Consider the following 20,737-nt stretch of genomic DNA (forward strand, 5'->3'; position numbering starts at 1 on the left):
TCCTGAACTATTCTGCCCAAAAGGCCATTAGGTGGAGTCATGCAGCCAGGCATCCACCCAGCATTTAGGAGGTCTGTGGTGGTGCAGAATGGCTTGTGAGAGCCCAACACAGCTGGGGTTGAGGCCTGATATGGGAGTCAAAGACACAGAGCTGGGTGAAGAGGGAACACTTGAGATATACAGGAGGGGAAAAGCAGCACACTAAGACATAATGTCAGAGCACAAGCAGAAGGAAGAGAGAATCCTGGCATTGCAGCAGGCAGCCTAGTATGGGGTGGTGGAGACAGTTGGGGATGAAGAGGGTATCTGTCGTGTAGTGTGAGAGGATGGAAAAAATAAGAAAGTTATCCTGTGGGAAAGCAATGGAGATGGCTGTGGGAATTTGGGGAGATTGACCAAATGAATAAATGTGTTAAAAACAATGGGAGCCAGGTTTCTTATTGTTGGAGAAAGGAGCTACTAATAGGGTAAGAGAGAAATCTAGAATGAAACCTATGCTGTAGTATTGACATTGGAAGTTATCCATGTGAATTCATGGTATTCAATATATGAAGATAAAGAAAAATGTAAATGCGTGAATATGTGTTTGTGTATCTATAGCTCTGTTCCTGAGGTCTGGGAGCAGCAAGACCCCAACTGCACTAAGCACATATGGCACTCAGAATTTGGCTTCTAATACCATTCTCAAATAAAATGAACCAGAAATCCTTGCAGATATGGCTGATTTGGGGCTGGGATAAAAAAACAATTGCAAGATGTGCCTGGAGGAGCTTGTGCCAGAAAGTAAGGAACAGAGGACTTGTCAAAAGGTCATAGTAGGCGGCGGACTTGGCCCAGTGGTTAGGATGTCCGTCTACCACATGGGAGGTCCGTGGTTCAAACCCCGGGCCTCCTTGACCAGTGTGGAGCTGGCCCATGCGCAGTGCTGATGTGTGCAAGGAGAGCCCTGCCACACAGGGATGTCCCCCGCATAGGGGAGCCCCACACACAAGGAGTGCACCCCGTAAGGAGAGCTGCCCAGCGCGAAAGAAAGTGCAGCCTGTCCAGGAATGGCGCCGCACACACGGAGAACTGACACACAAAACGATACAACAAAAAGAAACACAGATTCCCGTGCCGCTGACAACAGCAGAAGTGGACAAAAACACAGCAAATAGACACAGAGAACAGACAACCTGGGTGAGAGGGAAGGGGAGAGAAATAAATAAATAAATCTTAAAAAAAAAAAAAAGGTCATAGTAGCCAGTTTGAAGGTTTGAAGGGTTTCCCACTAGCCACATACGGGACTGTTTGAAAACCAAAATAAATAATGATATAATTGATCCTAACCCATTGGATAAGATAGGAAACCATAGACCCATAGTGATATAATTAAATGAATAAATTGAACATTTGATGAAGAACATTATATTTACATACTGTATAATAAAATATTTGAAAATATTAAGATGGCAGACAGCATCTTAATACTCTGAGCAAAATTATTAACATCAGTAATGAAACAAATCAAAAACCATGTGTCTCTGATCAATACAATGAAAACATAACATGTCTGTGATATTTCTTTCAGAGATGCATTTACAACATCTAGTCATGAGGAAACATCAGACAAACCCAAATTGAAAGACATAATGCAAAATAACTGACCTGTAATCTTCAAAAGCATCTAAATTATGAAACTTAAGGAAAGACTGAGGAACTATTCCAGATTGAAAGAAACTATCAGGATATGACATCTAAATGCAACACTTGATTGTAAACTAGATCTCTTGCTATAAAGGATGTTTTGAAACAAGTGGCAAACTTGAGTGGAGTTTGAGGATTAGATGAATTTAGTGTACCAGTGTTGATTTCTTAATGCCTTGATTTTGATTATTGTATGTGGCTATGTGTCAGAGAATGCCCTTTTTTATAGGAAATACACTAAAGTGCTCAGGGTAATTTGGCATCATTTCAATAACTTCTTCCAAATCGTCTAGGAACAAAAATATCAATATTATAATTATTTTTCTATAATTTTGGTATTGGTTCATAATGAAAACATAAAAAAGAATATTATAATAATGTGTATACAACAATTTGCATATACTTGCTTTCCACACAATTGTAATAAGGTTATATAATCTGGTATCAACAACGAAAAAAAAAAACTGTCTTGAAATGCTTCTTATTGAAATATTATCATTTGGAAACCACATCACAAATGGTACCAACTGGAAATAGTGGATATAATGGCAAAAGTAAAAGTAATATTTCAATTTAGAAAATAAAGCCTCATTTTCTATCCCTTGACTTCTTGTAGTTAATTAAAATTGGAAATTTACTCTTTGACATTGTATGATACCTTGAAGTAAAATTCTTCCCTGTATAAACTGTAAGATCAGTCCCAAAAACTACTTTAAAATTATGTTGAGAAGTTCTAAAAGGAAATGATTTTTAATACTTTTTTTTTTTTAATCTAAATAGCAATATGTTGAATTTGAAACAAAAATTTTAAAATCATTTTTAGATTTTAGCCATCTTAATTTTTGAACTCATGTTTCAGGTCCTTAACAAATTTGGTTTAAAAAGGAAAAATGATTTCCATAGTGTTTTCTTGCCTTGTTAATAACAGCTTCTGTTAATTCTCATTATGTAGTTAATTATCCTTACAGAACAAGAAAGGAGTGAATATTTATTTTTGCAAAGTTCAAAATGACCGATATTAAAATTATAAAATCATCAGCCAAATTTTAATGTGACTTTACACCTGCTTTATACATTCAGAGAAGAGAGGCAAATTATAGCAGAATTATGTCAAGTTTCTCAAAAAATAAGTAAGCTATCATAATTATATTTCATAGTGCAAAACATTAAGGAGGGAAATATTTCTATTTTAAGTTGTTCACTTTTTACAGCTAATGCTTTGATACTTAGAGCCAGGAACCCCTATATTTCCAAGAGGAATTCCAAGAACCTAGGACCCATTACCTGTATGTGTACACACACATACTCTAAGTAAATGCTATTACTTCCTTGGCATCCCAATAATTGACCTCAAAAAGGGTGTCTGCTTCAGGCTCCCTACAAGACCACCAGGCAGGATTTTTACAGGTCACACCATGAGAAATCTTCTACCTCCTTTTGCAAATGAAAAAAAAGGGGGGAGGGGAAAATGTGCTGCCACAGAAACTCCTAAAGTTCTCTGTAGCTAGTGCTCTACTAATTCAATTCAACCAAATCTTGCCCTTGTCAGTGCACATTTCACCCTGCAGTGATCTATTATCAAAGGGATTTGGGTTAGAACAGCAGGCAAAGTTAGAACTACCTGAAAACTGTAATTCATAGTTTATTCGTAGCCTCTTCATAACGTAACCCCAGCCCACGTCCTTATCCTTTCCAGTTATCTCCCTGTGTGAACTCTACATTCCAGTGGACTGCATCAATATTGCTAATTCCCAAGGTCTTACCTGCTGGCATGCCTTTGCTTTTATTTATTTTTTCTTCTCCTTGGATAAAATTCTCCCTTCTTTCCCTCCCCAGTGGAAATCCTACTTCAAAACTCATCTCAATGCCTTTTTCTACCTGAGACATTTTCAGTCCCCCCAAATTAATGCAATTTCCTGCTTTTGAATCCCAATTATACTAAACATCTCTCAATATAATTATATTCTAACTAAAATTATATTCCTTTGAATAGTTGCCTTATCCTCCTACTGCTTTTCATTACTGGATTATAAAATTGAATCCTTGAGAGTAGCAATAATAGTTCTAACCTTTCTAGGTATCCCTTGAAGCATCCCACACAAACATTGCAGGCAGCACTCAGTATATATGTATCCAATTATTGTTTTGAACACGATTCTTTTTTTTTGTTTTCATTCTAAATTTTGAGGACATTAATGCCAGAACCAGAAACATAATTGCTCTTTCTTCCTTGTTTCAAATATATCCCAGCAAAGCATTTATGAATTTGGGTAGGGAAGAAAGTTTCACATAATAATAGTATTTTTATGTGGACATATAAGTTCACCTATGTAAGAGAATTTCATTGATTCTTATAACATCCTTCTCTTTGATGGAATAATAGAAAATTTCAATACTTGTATTAGTAGGAAGTATATATTTTTATATATCAGCGTGGCTTTTTAAAAATTCACTTACCAATTTTTGTCATGAATCACCTTTTGTAATTTCCCCATTTCTGTAGAAGTATTCCTAGGATTCTAGAATTAGATCTTCCTATAAATAATAGATAAATATTATATACATCACTTTTCTACCATAAAATTGTCCCAAACATGATGATACTGGAATAACTGATTACTCCAAGTCATGCTTTTTAAACTGCTGTATTATAATTAAGACCACATCGGGGTTTATCTGTGCAAGTATCCTAATATCAGACCAAAATCGCTGATGTGGCTTTAATGTGGATTGGGGCAAGAAAATAAATAGCTTTTATGTCTCTAAACTTAACAGCTCTCTAGCAGCTCCTTAACACATTATGCTGATGTTGTGGGAGTTCTTATTTTTTTTCCAAAGCCAACCAGTGTAATCAAATCCAATGACAAAAACAATCCACAGTTTTAAAATCAAAGTTTAAACAGTGTGCTGATACTTACATGTGAAAGTTGGGTTAGTTAAGAAGCATAATTTTGTAGAAAATCAGTAATTTTACAATTTATATAAAGAGATGGATAAAATGGTTATCTAAAATGTATATAAATTATGTCTATAATTAACATATTTGTGAGATAAAATTGGATAAATCCAGTGCTTCCAGGAATGGGTAATAGGGTACTCATTTACTTCTCCTCAGTCCCATTAGTGTGTTTTAGGATTCATTCCTATTCAAAACCTAATGTTCTGTGCAGAGGCTGCTCGGGCCACCAAGCCATGTAACGGAGTATAAGATATGAACTGTGACAGATGTTTGCACATTCACGAAGCAGGGGACATTAATGAAATACTGTTTATGCAGGTTATTTTGATGTTGATCTGACATTCAACACTGCATAAGTGATTCTAAAGTGCAGTTAAGTCCTCACATAAACTGCCTATTAATATATTTGCTGAATAAAGGGATATACTTAATTATAAACGAAACTTCGGATACGGCCAATGGCTTTGTAACTTTTGTCCAACTCTCAATCCTCTTGGGTTCAGCTTCTCTCTTAGGGGCACTAGCCATTGAATCCCCTTTTCTTTTTATTTTAACTTTTGAAAATTCATTTCCCTAACATCTAAAACCCAACTTGTATTGTATTCAGCATTTCCTCCATTTACTATTGCGAATATTTAAGATAAATGTCTAAGGTTCCTGTATTAGTCAGCCCAAAGGGGTACTGATGCAAAGTACTAGAAATCAGTTTACTTTTTATAATGGGTATTTATTTGGAGTAAAAACCTTACAGTTACAAGGCCCTGAAGAGTCTAAGTCAAGGTTGCTTTCTTACCAGTTAGTTGCCACGTGTTGAAGCATAATGGCGGCAATCTCTGCCTGGCCTCTCCTTCCATCTTCCTCTAAGGCTCTGTGGGCCCAGCTTCTTCTGATCTCAGCTGCAGACTGGAGGGCTTCTTTCTTTCCAGGCCTGCTCAGCGGCTCAGGGCTCTGGTCTCTTCAGCTGCAAACTAACAGGCGAACACTTCATCTCTCTCCCTGGGGCTTCTCCCATGTCTATGGAGCTCTCTCTCTGTATCCTCTATATCTACTTCTATATGTCTCTTTACTTGAGTCCCCATTTATATAGCCCACAAAGGGAGCAGGAACTCAAATTGAGTTGCCCTAATGAAGTGGTCAAATTAAAGTCCTAATCTTGACATCATTTTATCAAAGGCATCTCATTTGAATATAATACAATTAAAAAAAGGTATCATGCCCAGAACAGACCAGTTTACAAACATTATCTTTCTTTTTGGAATCTGCAAACAATATCAAATTGCCACAGTTCCCATCATTCCTCATCAACACCCAATTATTTGCAGTTCCTAAGGATGAAATCCACAGGCTGTGTATGTTCCAGTATATCAAATAGTCAATAAGACAAGCAACAAATTCCTCTAAATCTCTACTTTTAACAATACAGGCCTATCCTTTCACAGTCAGCATTCTAAATAGCATAACGGGAAAGCAGCTGGGCCCCATCATTTAAGTTGAACAGGCTCATCTCCTTAATAAAACAAAATGAGATCACACCTATGATATATTTATTATGGGGCCAGTATGATAAAAAAAATTTCCTTAATGATAACTCCCATATCATATCCATTGATTGAAATATACATCCTTTTGCCCTCTAACATCTCTGGAATTATTGCATCTTACAATGCGTGCATTTTAAAACCTTGTGGCCGAGCCACATTTATGACATAGTTGTTATTGCTTGAACATGTGAACTTTGTTATTATTCCTGGTGCAATAGCAGTCCCATGGTGTTTCTGCCAAAAAAAAAAAAAAAAAAATTTAAGGGTCATCTGAAGAAGGAAAATGATTGCTAGTTGTTTGCTTAAAGCTTTTATTGACATCTTTTGGTGTAATTAAGAAAGCAACAGTATCCAAACTTAAATGAGTATCAGTATTCTGGAAGCAAATGCTGGCATCAACAGGGGACAAGGAACGCTGCATCACCACTCTCTTGATGTTACAGAACATGAAAGGGTAGGAAAACACAGACTTGAAAAAGTGAGAGTTAGAAAAGTGATTAGAGGGATTTGGACTCTGAATGTGAAGAAGTTTTAGAAATATCCTAACCAATTTATGCCTCTCATGTATTTTTTCTGTATACAGAAGAGTAATGTATTAAGCTATAAATTAGCCTTGAATTCTATTTCAATAAGTATAAAATAAAAATTAAAGTTGATAAAGCATTGTATGATAGTTTAATTTGAAGCCAATTTTCTTTGTAATGGTATATCACATAGCCGATGGCATCTTGATTTGAAGAAATATGGAATTATCTTTACTAGAAGACCTTTCCATTAATGTTCTGGCAGAGCATAGATTCAATTTTAAAAACCTTGTTAGTAATCTCCATAGAGCCTAATACATAAGGATATATATGGGATAAGTAGAATTTTTAGAACCTGTCATTAAGGTTTTCAGTTTGGGAATAACATCTGAAACACTCAGAGTTTTCTCCATCCACAGAGTCTCAATCCTCAAGTTTCTCCAGATTGACAATCTTATTGGCTTCATGTGTACCTTATTTTCATCTTCTTTGAAATGGTCTGTCTCTGAGATCCTTCATAGGCTCCAAAAGCAAATATCATGTATGCCACATAGTTTGTATTTTAAATTGGACCATGCCAAATATGGTTAAGATTAGTATATAATTGGCCTACCTAGCAATGCACTGGTCATATGCTACTTGCCAAATAAACAAGAGGTATAATTGTTATTGCTAGCCATGTTAATTCCAAAGAACAGAGTATGGTAAGATTCCTATTGGCACCATATCTAATCTGCTACTCTTGTCCGTTTTTATAGGTGGAGTTCACTGTCCCAATAGCAGTGCTTTGCAAGAGGTGCGCAGCTGTAACGAGCATCCTTGTACTGTGTACCACTGGCAAACTGGCCCCTGGGGCCAGTGCATTGAGGACACCTCAGTATCATCCTTCAACACAACTACAACGTGGAACGGAGAGGCCTCTTGCTCCGTGGGCATGCAGACAAGAAAAGTCATCTGTGTGCGAGTCAATGTGGGCCAAGTGGGACCCAAAAAGTAAGGGCTTTCGAATACTACAGAAAATCCTGTGGTCAGCCATATGGAGGATTGGCTCAGGCTTCACTTGCTTCATGAAATGGAGCATTTTGATGCTTGTCACACCTCCTCACGAGTAAGATTTGTTTGTTTTGAATGTCAGTGCTGATAATGTTATAGTAGCCTGAGAATCTTGTAGCTGAGACCATAAATTCTGGAGAAACTTTCTACCGGAGACATACTTTCTGTTTTATAGTAGCATTTTCTGCTTTTATTAAGCTAGTGAGGCAATGAAACTAGTGCTTGCTCTAGGCCTGGCTGATCAATAACAACAGTATATGAAGTCCCAGCAGTGTAGGTCACCTGTGACCTCCTGTATACCTGTAGGCTATGCAGACTGCCAATCTAGTTTAATTGGGTAGTAGCCTTCTATGATCTTCCTTCCATCTCCCCTAGAAAATAGGACATCAAAACTACTGAGGCCAAACTTATATATCGTCCAACGGTTAAAAGAGTAAGCCATTTACTTCCAAGAGAGAGCCTTGGGATAGGTTGAGTTGTTATGATAAGTAGAGAAGCTATCAGTTTCTCATTGTGGTTATGAGAGTTATAATAGCAAGGCAAACGATTTGCTAGAGGGAAGGACAAACAAGTGGCGAGTTGGCGTAAGTGCCTTATGAGAAATAAAAATGGAAACAAGTAACTGGACACAACTGGGCTTATCTATTCTTAGAGAAAAGTAATTAAAAGAAATCAACTCTAAAAATATATTCCTTGGGACAGAGAGGACCTACCTATCTTTTGAAATTTAGAGAGCATGAATCTTTTAAAATTCAAATCATCTTAGCCACGTAAATGAAAAGTAAAAATAGTCCATTTTGCGTAAGTGTATAAAAAGCGGCCTATTTTCCATTTAGCCTAGTGGTAAAGTATTAGGTGCGATCTTAAACATGCTACTTAACTTCTTCTGGCTCAATTCCAGTTTGTTGAGAAGATTAAGTGGAAAAAAAAAAGTAATGAAAGCACTCAATAAAAGTGATTATTATTTTCTTTTAAGAATTTAAGGTACTTTGTAGTATTTGGGGGACATGATAATATGTACCTGATGTATGGAAAACTCCAGGGGAATAAACAGAAATACTTATAAGTTTTTTTGTTTTGTTTTGTTTTGTTTTTTCTGACCAGGGTTCCAGACATTAGGGATATTTTATTGCATACTTTGTTTATATAGTTTGAAATTATGACACATTAGAAAATACATGCCATAAAAGATCTGAATAAATTGAAAGACTATCCCATATCCTTAATGGGTAGCCCCAAACCAATATTTTAATAGAAATTATGCTAAAGTTGTTATGAATCAAATTCAGGAAATCAACATGCAGTGTATTGAAATTCAGCAGTGGTAATAGCAGACACCAAAGTACGAAATCCTAGAGGACCTGGAGTATTGCTGGGACAAACACAGAGGCGGAAACATTCACTGCTGAGTGTTCTAACCTGACCTGTCTAGTGTGGAACAGGGTGGAATGCCATTCTGCTGAGCTTCCACAAGTAAGCTCATTCCATTCCTGCTTTATAATCACTTTTCAAATGTCGCTGCTGCTGTTTTTGTCACTTGCACAAACTATAAAATAATATGCCCAGTGATGGATAATAACAAGCAGGCACGTTGGTTCAAGCTTATGTGTGAAAAAGCATGCTGGATTAGCTTTATTAAATCATTCAAAAGGAAGGGTGTCCTGAAACCCCATTCTGGACTACTACAATAATCCATTAAAATTTTGCTTTACCCTTGCAGCCTTTGTTCAATGACCTGGATGCAAGTCTAAATGTGTTAAAGCAAATTGATTTATGTTGTCCTTAAAATTCTTGGAAATTAAGCAAATGCCATGTATTTAGGTGGAAAAAAATTGTACTGCCCTTCTTCCTAAATGCTAGGTTAAATTCAGTGAATGCTCTTGAAACAAACGCATTGTAACATTTAACCTAATGCTAGGTTAAATTCAATGAATGCTCTTGAAACTAAAGCATTTGAAACAAAAATGTAAATAGAAACCTTGTTTTAAACTTCTCCTAATAAAACAGATTACTGGGCAATGTAAAATCAATGTTATTGATCTTATCTATCCTTCTACAGAGAAACTTCAAGTCCTATCACATCTGTTTAATTTGACCTTGAATAAGATTTGGGGGAAAATCAATTTCTTGATTTAAGCCACAAACACTAAATACAAACAGTATGAAGGATAAAAGAAGCATGTTGACTGAACCAATTGCCTCTCCAAAGGAAGTCTGAATTCTTTTATTGGATGTAATCTAGCCTGTATAATTTATCTTTGTGTGTTCATTTAACGGCTTTGTTGTTAGTAATTTTGTTCTCCACAGTTAGCCAACCATCTTGCTGTGGATATTTCTAAACTAAAACAGAATATTTGAGGTTGTCAATGATAACATTGTAAATCCCATTGATTTACTCAGAGTAGGGCTAAAATTTGAAGAGCATGCATTTGAATGATGCCTTCCCCTTTTAAAAGTTATGAGATTGCCTCCTTGAAAAGTATTGTTTTCAATAATAATTACTAAAAATAATTCTATAGTTCCAATAGAATTAACTGGATTTTACATGGGATTTTGCCGAATAGTGTTTCCTGGATAAGAATACTTGTTAAATTATACTTCTAGTGATTAACAATCTCATCTGTAATAGTACATTCATATCTAAATTTCCTTGTAGTCCATGACTTTGAGTAGTCACACTAATTGGGAAAAATCCAAATTTGTCAGTAATGAAAACCAGAAAGAGTATTTCTTCTTAAAGTGTTGAGTCTATTTATATTTTTAAATCCACCTCCTAAAACCCCAGTGGTTTAAAGTGAAAGAGGAAAGCATATATCTGTATAATTCAATAAAGCATAATATTTAAATATGAGATAGGATATGTAGAGAAATAATTTTAATACAAGATATATAAAAAATGAAATGTCAACCAAGTGCTTTAAAAATTATGGGAAGGATATTAATGGTGTTGATTTTTTCACTCATGGTCATTACTGAAAGCCAATTAACTGATTTGATGAAAGGTAATTTATCTTGACCTACAAAAAATTTGGCGTCCGCCATGTGGAGTACTTTTAATTTCCGTTTTCTACTAATGTGCCAATTTATTTCAGCAAGCGTTATCTTGGTTGTTTGGTTTATTTCTTCACTACCTCTTAGCTTACTTGGCAGGGATTTATACACCTCAAAAGAGAATTGCTTAAAAATCAGAATATTAAGTTACCTTTAATTATTTGAAATATGTTATATTTTGTTGTCCTACTATATATCTTCTTCTTGTGTTAATGTTCATGGCCAGCACTTGACCAGAAGTATTAGTAGAATTAGGTCATTAAACTATAGAGAATTGGTGAATCTAGAAATCCTGTAAATATATGACGAACAAGTTAGTATATTTAGATATCATCCATCAATGTCCTAAAATCATCTTTTAGGAAGTGCAAACTTTATATAAATAAGACATTTTAGCTTTTTGTTTTCCTTGTCTATCTCTTATGCTCCCAATAAATAGTTTTGCTGATTTTTAAAATTAATAATTTAGTAATTTTTACTATAATTTATGATAGGCTCAGAGTATTTTGTCTGTAATTTACTGATGGAATTTCATATTTTATTTATATTTAATTTTTCATTTCCAAAAACAAAATTGTCATCTTTTGAAGTATAAAAATGTATGTAGGAAGTGAATTTGGCTCAATGGATAGAGCATCCACCTACCACATGGGAGTTCAAAGGTTCAAACCCAGAGCCTCCTGATCGGTGTGGTGAGCTGGCCCATGTGCAGTGCTGATGCGCACAAGGAATGCTCTGCAATGCAGGGGTGTCCCCCACGTAGGGGCACCCCACACGCAAGGAGTGCGCCCCGTGAGGAGAGCCACCCAGTGCGATAAAAGTACAGCCTACCCAGGAGTGGGGCCGCACACACAGAGATTTGACGCAGCAGGAAGATGCAACAAAAAGAAACACAGATTCCCAGTGGCACTGACAAGAATACAAGTGGACACAGAAGAACACACAGCGAATGGACACAGAGAGCAGATAACTGGGGAGGGGGGGAAGGAAAGAGAAATAAATAAAAACTAAATCTTTAAATATATATATATAAATAAAGTCCCATAAACTAAAACTAGAGAAAAAATGGAAGAAAAATAAGAATAGAGACACTAAACAAAACCAGAAATAAAGCAAAAATGGTTTCTCCTATTGATCTATACACTGCTATTATTTTATTATTTATTATAAAATATAGAGCTATAAATTCAATATTATTTCTGAATATGTATTAGTAAATTTATTAGATATAAATTTATTTTATGCTATATGTATTTTGCAAAAATAAGTGTAGAGTAACCTAGAAACTTAAAATAAGCAGTAGGTCTATTTATATTATACAAAAATGTAGAACTGGCAGTTTGAATTCCAAGAAAATTTCCTACAAAGCATATTAGCAAATGTATATTTTACAGTGGAGAGATTACTATAATTCATATATTTTGTTTATATAGCACAATTACTGTTAATTAAATTCACATATCCTGCCCTGAGATACTTTATTGATATCCAGTTTAAAAGAATTAATGTAGTCACAGAGTAATCTCCTGGAAGTTAAATAACACAGATTGGTGACAGTTTAGCAATTTTAGAGATGAGAATCCTAGCGATAATAAATCGTCTGGTTTCCTGGCTGATTCTAGAAGCCTAGTAATTTCCCTTTGCTTTTTCTAGGTGTCCTGAAAGCCTGAGGCCTGAAACAGTGAGGCCCTGCCTGCTTCCTTGCAGGAAGGACTGCATTGTGACCCCATACAGTGACTGGACAGCATGTCCCTCCTCATGCAGAGAAGGTATGGTCTGCAGAGCTCCGAAGGCTACTCGCCTGCATGGCACAGCCAACAGGAACTTCAGGTTCCAGCCGAATAGTTTGTGATGCTCACACTGTGTAATTCTGTTTGCCATAAATGTAAAACTTTGGTGTTCCCCTAGGAAACGTTATAGCTTTAGAGTACCAACTACTTGAATTTTATGCCAAAAACTGACTTATATGATATAGATCAAAGTGAAAAGATTCTAGGCTCAAAGGTATTAATAATATTTATTTTAATATTAATTTAGAAGACTGTGTTGTGGACATACATAATTCAAAAAGAATCGATAGTGAGCGTATCAGTACGTGTGGCTTCCAGCCTATTTAATGGTAAGAAATAGCAGTGGGAAGAGATTTACCACAGATTCAATTATGAGATCCTAGAAATAGGAAAGAGAAAAATGGCCAAATCGTTGATCTGCCAACACTTCCTCAATGTGCCATAAGGCATTTACAAGCTGGGGGTTTGTTCCCAGTTTGGTTTGGTTTGGTTTTTCTCACACACAGACAAGGACCCTTTAGTATCATGACAGATTCTTTGATAAGTCTTCCCACACTCTCCAGAACAGGGCCCTTTCTCACTGCTGCTCAGAAAGGGATCAACATATTCCCGGCGACTCGTGCAACAACAGAGCAAATATTCTCTTAATGTTACAAGTCACATTGTCTCCTACTTCTTATTTTACACTCCCAAAATATAGAGATCATTTTTCTTAAATTCTCTTTATGGGTTTATTTTGCTTATGCTTCTTAACTCTCACTAGAGTGATTAAGAATCAACTTCTAGCTTAACAATCATACAACTACTTTAAATTACCAACAATTATTTAAATCCTTAAAAAGTGAGATGGTAAATTTAATAATGAATTGTTTTCACAGTGTGATTGTTATTTTATATAGTTGAAACGTGAGTTCCACTTTATGCTTTTCTAATTTTAATACCCTTGGAATATCATATACAATTAAACTATAAAGTGAGCAAGATAGAAAAACTTTATTTTAAAAGTCTTTTAAGCATCTTAAGAGCCTTTGAGAGAAAAGCGGTTATAAACATAATTTTTAAAGAATTCTAATGACATTACACTTATCAATAAAGCGATATCATAACCTGACATTTCTTCCAGATTTTCTTTTATCTACTTTCTTAAAAACTAAATTATACCAGATATCCCTTGGTTTGGTCACAATCAGCAAAAGCATTGTAGTATCTTGTAAGTTAGTATTTCTGTAGTTATTGTTAGTTATTTATCACTATATATTATCACAATGAAAAAGGTTATTACATGGGATTCATGGGCTTGCAAATTTTATTCTGTATATTTTATACTTGATAATGTATATTAGTATTACATAGGGTCCTTTACTAATATTCTAAAACATATGTAGTTTACTTATAATGAAATGATTATAATTTAACTCAAATTTATCATTTTTAAGTGACATTATTAGAAATGGGAAAGACCTTTGACTTTTCCTTATATTAGCTATTTATGAAGCAGGTACTTTAAAACAGAAGTTGACATGTTCTAAAGTATTTCAAAGAAAAATGAAAAAAGGAAAAAAAACAAGAGAAATGATCCCATTAAAGCAATTACTGGGTAATCACTTCTATAAAGGAGGACTCAAGTAAATTTTTCTCATTTCTTTAGATTTTTATTTGAAAGCAATTTTGAGTGTTAGTATATATCCAGGAATTAGGAACCACCTTAGTAGCCAGGAATTTTATACTGTACATTTTTAAAAAATATCTTCATGATCCAGTTATGCGTATCTGTCTGGAAATTAGAAAAAAATCACAACTTATTCATAAAAATAACATAATTGAGAATCAAATTATGTATTTTTACTTTAATCTCTGTTGAAATTTTGACAGTACTAATAAAGTGATTTATTCTTCCCTGTCCCACCATTATCAAAGAAAAGTAATTTTATGTGACAAACTCTGATAACACATAAAAGGCACTTTTAAATATTTTTAGTAATAAATGAGGGAATAAACGTTGTAAATGTTATGCGTGTGCTAAGTTGCCAAGAATATCTATGTATATGTATAAATACTTATTTTAATTACTTGTTTATTGATTCCTGTATATAAGTAGCATGCTGGTTCCATAGAGAAGACATAGTGTTTGTCTTCAAGAAAGACTTGATCTCATTTAAAATACAAAACTCTTCTGTAATGACCAGATAATGTAAGATTTACAAGAGTCAATAAAAACTTTAGTAATAAAACAGAAAGAACTCGACAAATTGAGAAAAGGCAAAGATCACTGTGGGAGCAAATCTTAGGGAAAATCTTGTTGAAAAGGAAGTAAAATTGGTCTTTTTGAAAGAGACTTCTAAAAGAATTCTAAGTGTTTTATTTTCTAGGCTGCTAAAACAAATACCATACGATGCTTTAGCATTAACAATGGAATGCTCGCGTTACTGATCTACATTAAGCAAGTTGAAGAGTTTTTTGAAAGAAAATACGCTCAAGCTATAAAAGCCAAAGGTCCTTTCCCATATCCCCTTTTCCAGTCACACATTGAAAATACTTATGTAGAAGGACTTCCGGAAGGAATTCCTTTTAGACTACCATCTGCTAACAGAATTCCTTGCCAGGAAGAGGATATTGTCTGCAAAGGAAAGAATTCATTTTCTGATAAGAAGCATGAACTCTAAATTCAACACATGAAAATTTACAGCTTGATAAATCAGCTTCAGGAGTAAAGGAAGAGTGGCATGCCAGGACCACTAAACTTAAAAAGATGGTAAATCAGCTTTTCAGCAAAAAATTTCCTGAAGCGTTGAGAAGCACCGAAGCCAAGGCTACACCTTACCAGAAAGCTGAGGCACACCCTAATGAACTCTATGTGGAAGGTCTATGAGAAAACATTCCTTTTAGAAGTTCCTCATGGTATAGAATTCCAAGGCTGGAAGAAATCATTCACATGGACAATCAAAATTGTTACTAAAAGACCAGAATTTTTGACTCACAGTACAACTGAAGTTATTCAGTCAAGAACAAATATGCCAGTCAAAGAATATTGGAACGTAAGAATTACCAAATTACGCAAACAAGTGGAAGAGATTTTTAAATTTGAAATTTGGTCAAGCTCTTGGACTCACAGGGGTAGTAAAAGAACCATAACACTGTGTTTAAATCAAATCCTGAGTTCCTTTGTGTAGACAGCTTGCCAGAAGGAACTCCCTTTTGGAGCCCTACCTGGTTTGGAATTTCATGACTTGGAAGAATTGTGTGTGGGAATAATAAAATCAACTTTGTTGTTAAAAAACCTGAACTAGTTGTTTCCCATTTACCTCCTGGAATGGCTAGTAAAATAAACACTAAAGCATTGCAGTCTCCAAAAAGACCATGAAGCCCTGGGAGCAATTCACAGGTTCCTGAAAGTAAGGTCCCTGTGGAAGGTCCTAATAACAACAATCTTCAAACGTCAGCTGTTCCAACCCCTACCCAGACTGACGGTTCTAATGTTCCTGTCAAGCCTGGAGGAAGGGGGTTTTCCTTTGATAACCGGAATGCCAAAATCAGAGACCTAAAACAGAAAGTGGAAAATCTTTTCAGTGAAAAATGTGATGACGCTCTTGGCCTTCAACAAGCTGTGAACGTGCCATTTGCATTATTTGAATCTTTCCCAGAAGACTTTTCTGTGGAAGGCTTACCTGAGGGTGTGCCATTCTGAAGACCATCTACTTTTGGTATTTCAAGGCTGAGAAAATACTCAGAAACAAAGCCAAGATTAAATTCATTATTAAAAAGTCCAAAAGGTTTGAGACAGCCATTGAGGAGAGCACCTCCTCTAAGAGTCCTCCAAGAAAAATAAATTCATCACTCAGTATTAATACTATGGCATCAGGTGTTGAAGAGTTTAACATCCTTCAGCTGATAATTCCAGACAACAATACTGAGATACTGTCAGAAGTTGAAAAAGCTAGACAGCTAAGGAAACCAGTGAAATGACCTCTTCAGTCAAAAATTTGATGAAGCAATTGGTATGGCTTTCCCTGTGAAACTTCCCTACAGGAAACTCACAGTTAACCCTGGCATGTGGTCGATAGCATGCCCCAAGGAATGTCTTTCAAAACCCCCAGTTACCTGGAAATCAGCTACCTGAGAAGAATCTTAGATTCTGCAGTATCTTAGCATACGGAGTATAGGTGAATTAAGAGAACCTCTTCCATTTTTGCTTTTTGTCCAAATAAAAATCATGGTGTATCCAAAGTTAAGATCTGGCCTAAGTATTTTGGCAAGCTAAATGACACTACAGCCTCACTATCATGTAACCTATTGTCGCATGGAATTCTTTCAAACACTGTGCCAACTTAGATCAGGCTCAAGGGGTTTCATTGTCTTCATTATTTTATAATTCTGCTTGTAACATTGAAGCTCCAGTGTGGGGTGTGCTCTCTGCTAACTTCCCCAGTTGTAGGAAAATCTTACATGTGTGGAGATTGCACAAACAGTAAGAGGTGTGAAATACCAGCTATATGAAAAGCCTAGAATATGTAATGACATTGAGTTTTCATTAGCTTATCACTGTATACACACTGGAGAATTACATTACATGGTAGCAAAAATAGGCATTTTTATGTGTCACTTATATTTTGTCTCAAATTAAATTATAGATATAGGATAATAAATAAAATCCATCCATGCCTTTCACACACTTTAAAAAAAAAAAAAAAAAGGATTACTCAACACAGCTGTCAGTGTCCCTCCTGCAATGAAGGGATACTGTTCAACTGCCTGAGTTCAGGGAAAGAATTAGTTTTGATTAGGGTGTTTGGAGCTTCTCCAGGAGAACACAAGAAAGGGAGAGAGGGAAGGGAGTTAAGGGTGTTTGCAAGGAAGTACTTCTAATAAGAGTAGAGTATGGAATCTAAGTTTGGTTGGAAGGAAATGAGGTCATGAAGGGGATGATAGTGAGAAAGTGATAAGGAAAGTGGATTGGTAGTCTTGAATGGAGTTGAAGAATTTTAGGATGATGAGAACTAAAGTAGATGAACTAGAAGGTTAGGCATTGTCAGAAGTAAGATGTTTAAAGATGAGAGCATGTAGTTACTAGTGATGATAAAATCAAAGGGATGAACCAGAATGAGTAATTGATATAAGATGCAGGAAAGGATCATTTAAGGTGAGGAATTCAGAGTCTTCTCTGTTGGCTGGATTAATCACATGAATACAGAAGCCACCAAAGTGGAGAAAGGGATAGGAGGGGATTGGATTACAGTGAAGGATGTTCTAAAGTCATTAAATAATGGAGACTTGCTATAGGATGGATAGCTGATGGTAAAGTTGATGGAAGGAGCTTCAAAAGAGCTGAAGACGTTTGAAGGCAGATGGAGGAGAAAAGACTGGGAAATGACTGGGTGGAGCCAGCTTCCATTGGCAAAGAATGAATGAAACTTTCCAAAAAGAGATTGAAGATAAAAGACCCCATGTACAAACCAGTGCTGTGCTGGAAGTATTAGAAGATGGAGAGGAATGAAAAACTGCATTGGGTTATGCATGTAGCTAATGTTATGGGTCTAGGTGATGATGTAAGAAAATGGGACCTAGTTTCCTGTGGTAACTAACAGGCATGTGAGTTATCATGGGTTTAGCTGGATGTCTCTTGGGCAAGGTAGGTATCTGCCGCAAACTAAAATGGATGAATCCATTGGGAGACTATTTCCTGCAGTGAGGTGATGGTAGCCGAGGAGTTTGAGAATGCCAACTCCGGACAGGTAATCTCACCAGAAGTAAAGAGATCAGCCCTGCCTGTTCCATTTGACAATTTTATGCTGAGACTTGCAGAGCAAAAGGCTTGCAGAAACCCTAACCCTAAGCACTGAAACTTAAAAAAGAATATTATAATTGTGAATTGAGGAAATAAAGAAAGACTAGGAGTAATGGAGCAATTTGCTGTAGGACAGCAGTTCCAAGACACTTTGTGATTCCAGAGAAGGCTTTTGTTTGTCGACTGGGTAACTTGAATAAGGATACAATAGTGATATAGAAAACTAGCCTTTTGTTGTGAGGAAACTATATCCGTGGCATGTGCTTAGTTTTTTCATTATTTGCTAAAAAATGAGAATAATTCAAGCTTCATTGAAATTGCACTGACTTCTACACAATTGAAAAATACCACAGTGTTTAATGCTCAAGGAGAGATAACAGCAAAAAAATTCAGGGAAGGAGTGGTTCTTTTTAATTTAATTCTGCAGGTAAAGTCTAAATTTTATAAGAATTTTGAGCTTATTACAAGGTGGAGCTTCCCTGCTTTTAAAAATCACTTTAAAGAGATAAAATTGCACTGTGGCATTGCAGAAAATAGAACAGAATAATTTAGACTTCCAGGAAGAATAAAAAGTTATTTGAAATGTTTTTCAGCCCCCTCTGAAAATGTCTTGAAAAATCAATGGTGATAAAGATCAATATTGAGTAGAGAGTAGTTTAATCCTCAAACCTGTACACTTGATAGTTTTTTTTTCAAGTTTTCAGGAATTTTGACAGTATTTTAAAAATAGAAATCATGTATGCATATAAATTATTTGTAACTCTAATCTTAGAATATCAATACTTTTGACCTAATAATACATTTGACTGCTCAAATTATATTTCATCCTTTTTTCTTATTACATTTTTTGCCTTGAGAGCTAGAAAAGATATTGCAGAGTCATCTGTTCTACTTCCTGCCCTTTAGCAGTAATTCACCAGAATTACCCTAAAGATCTGAAAACTACCTTTCCATTTTTGTTTCCTGCATGAAACATTTCCCTTTCAATTGCCTATCACTCTGCTGCTCCAGCCGGCTGCCTCTCATCCCATTTCAAGCTTAACAAATCTTAGTTCTACCTGCCTTTTAAACCCTTCCATCAAATAATTTCTCTGGTGAAATCTGTCTTAAATGTCTTAAGATAACCAAAGAATGTTTTAACTCAGTGAAAAATTATATGTCCTCTGAATCTCTGAGCTCCATTATCACATAATTATTTTCTAGATGTATAATCCCTTTTTACTACTCCTATCCTAGATAGGTATTTTCAAGTAAAAACTCTACAGGTGGATGCCTTTATTTTTCTTAACTGCATTATTCCCAGTGAACAAATGATAGTTTATTTTTTATTAATCTTCATAGCACAGATTTAGCACTCAATGTGCTTACTACTGAATGGGTAAAAAAAAAAATAGAAGATGGTAATAATAATTTAGATGAGAAGATTTGAAGTAAATGTGTTTATTCATTTACCACATATTTATAAAGCACTTGCTATGTGTGACTGTTGTTCTAGGTGCTAAAAAACAAAGGTGTATGAAACTATGTGTATATCAACCACATATTTTAAAATTGTGCATAGATATATGCAGAACACTATGAAGGCTGTAAAATTGCAAGTTTGCAAACTCAAGGTATTAGTGAGGATTCTTCGATTTTCCTTTTTTGTTGCACTCTGATATGAGGACTCTGTAACCTGCCTCAGAACTGCAGTACTGTTATTTGGGTGCACAGCCATTCTTATCTAGGATCCAAATTGAAAATGGACCTCCTGGTGGGAAGAAACATGAATGTCATAACACTCCTTGTGAAACCCCATTAAACTTCCTTTCTGGGTGCTACAGCTTTGAAACGTTCTGCTTTAACCAGGTCAGCATCTCTACCCTGTGGGCTGCACAAGGTTAAGGAATTTGAATTTTTAATAAGAATAAATGGAATGCCATTGTGGAATCCATTATGGAAGCAAAAAGAGACATGTTAGACTTATATATCAAGTTCAAACTTTTGGAGTTTGTGATGAGAAGTCTCCAGAATGTTTCAGAGTTGTACCTTAGGTAGCATTTTTGTTTTCAAGTCAATAAAAGAAATAGAATTGAAACAGTTAACACTTGGTTGCTGTTTCCCAAATTAGAATAACCTCTGTCCATGCATCAAGTGACAGCTACAGAGTTAATAATCAGGAGCTTCAGTCTACAAGGTGGTGCTGATGCTGAACTCAGGATCTCTTCCAGTCCCTATATCCCTTGGTCCCAATCCCGTATGTGTTTTCTATCTTCTCTGCAGGTAGAGAAAGTTTGGAGACTGATTGCCTCTAAAATTTTTGATCACCTGGAAATCAAAGACTTATTTCTCTATGCTCTTTTCCTCTTTTC

At 35.5% G+C, this 20,737-nt stretch overlaps 1 protein-coding gene and 1 pseudogene across 1 annotated transcript in view; both read left to right on the forward strand.

Annotated features, from left to right (window-relative positions):
- Positions 1–20,737, forward strand: part of THSD7A (thrombospondin type 1 domain containing 7A) — a 461,297-nt gene that overhangs the window by 360,139 nt on the left and 80,421 nt on the right. The window contains exons 8-9 of the mRNA XM_004459100.5: positions 7,469–7,703; positions 12,468–12,583. Coding sequence (XP_004459157.2) covers positions 7,469–7,703; positions 12,468–12,583 — 351 coding nt within the window. The remainder of the gene's footprint in view (positions 1–7,468; positions 7,704–12,467; positions 12,584–20,737) is intronic.
- Positions 15,015–16,750, forward strand: LOC139438956 (general transcription factor II-I pseudogene; annotated as a pseudogene).

Source organism: Dasypus novemcinctus, chromosome 5, assembly GCF_030445035.2.
Source record: "Dasypus novemcinctus isolate mDasNov1 chromosome 5, mDasNov1.1.hap2, whole genome shotgun sequence".
Classification (NCBI taxonomy): domain Eukaryota; kingdom Metazoa; phylum Chordata; class Mammalia; order Cingulata; family Dasypodidae; genus Dasypus; species Dasypus novemcinctus.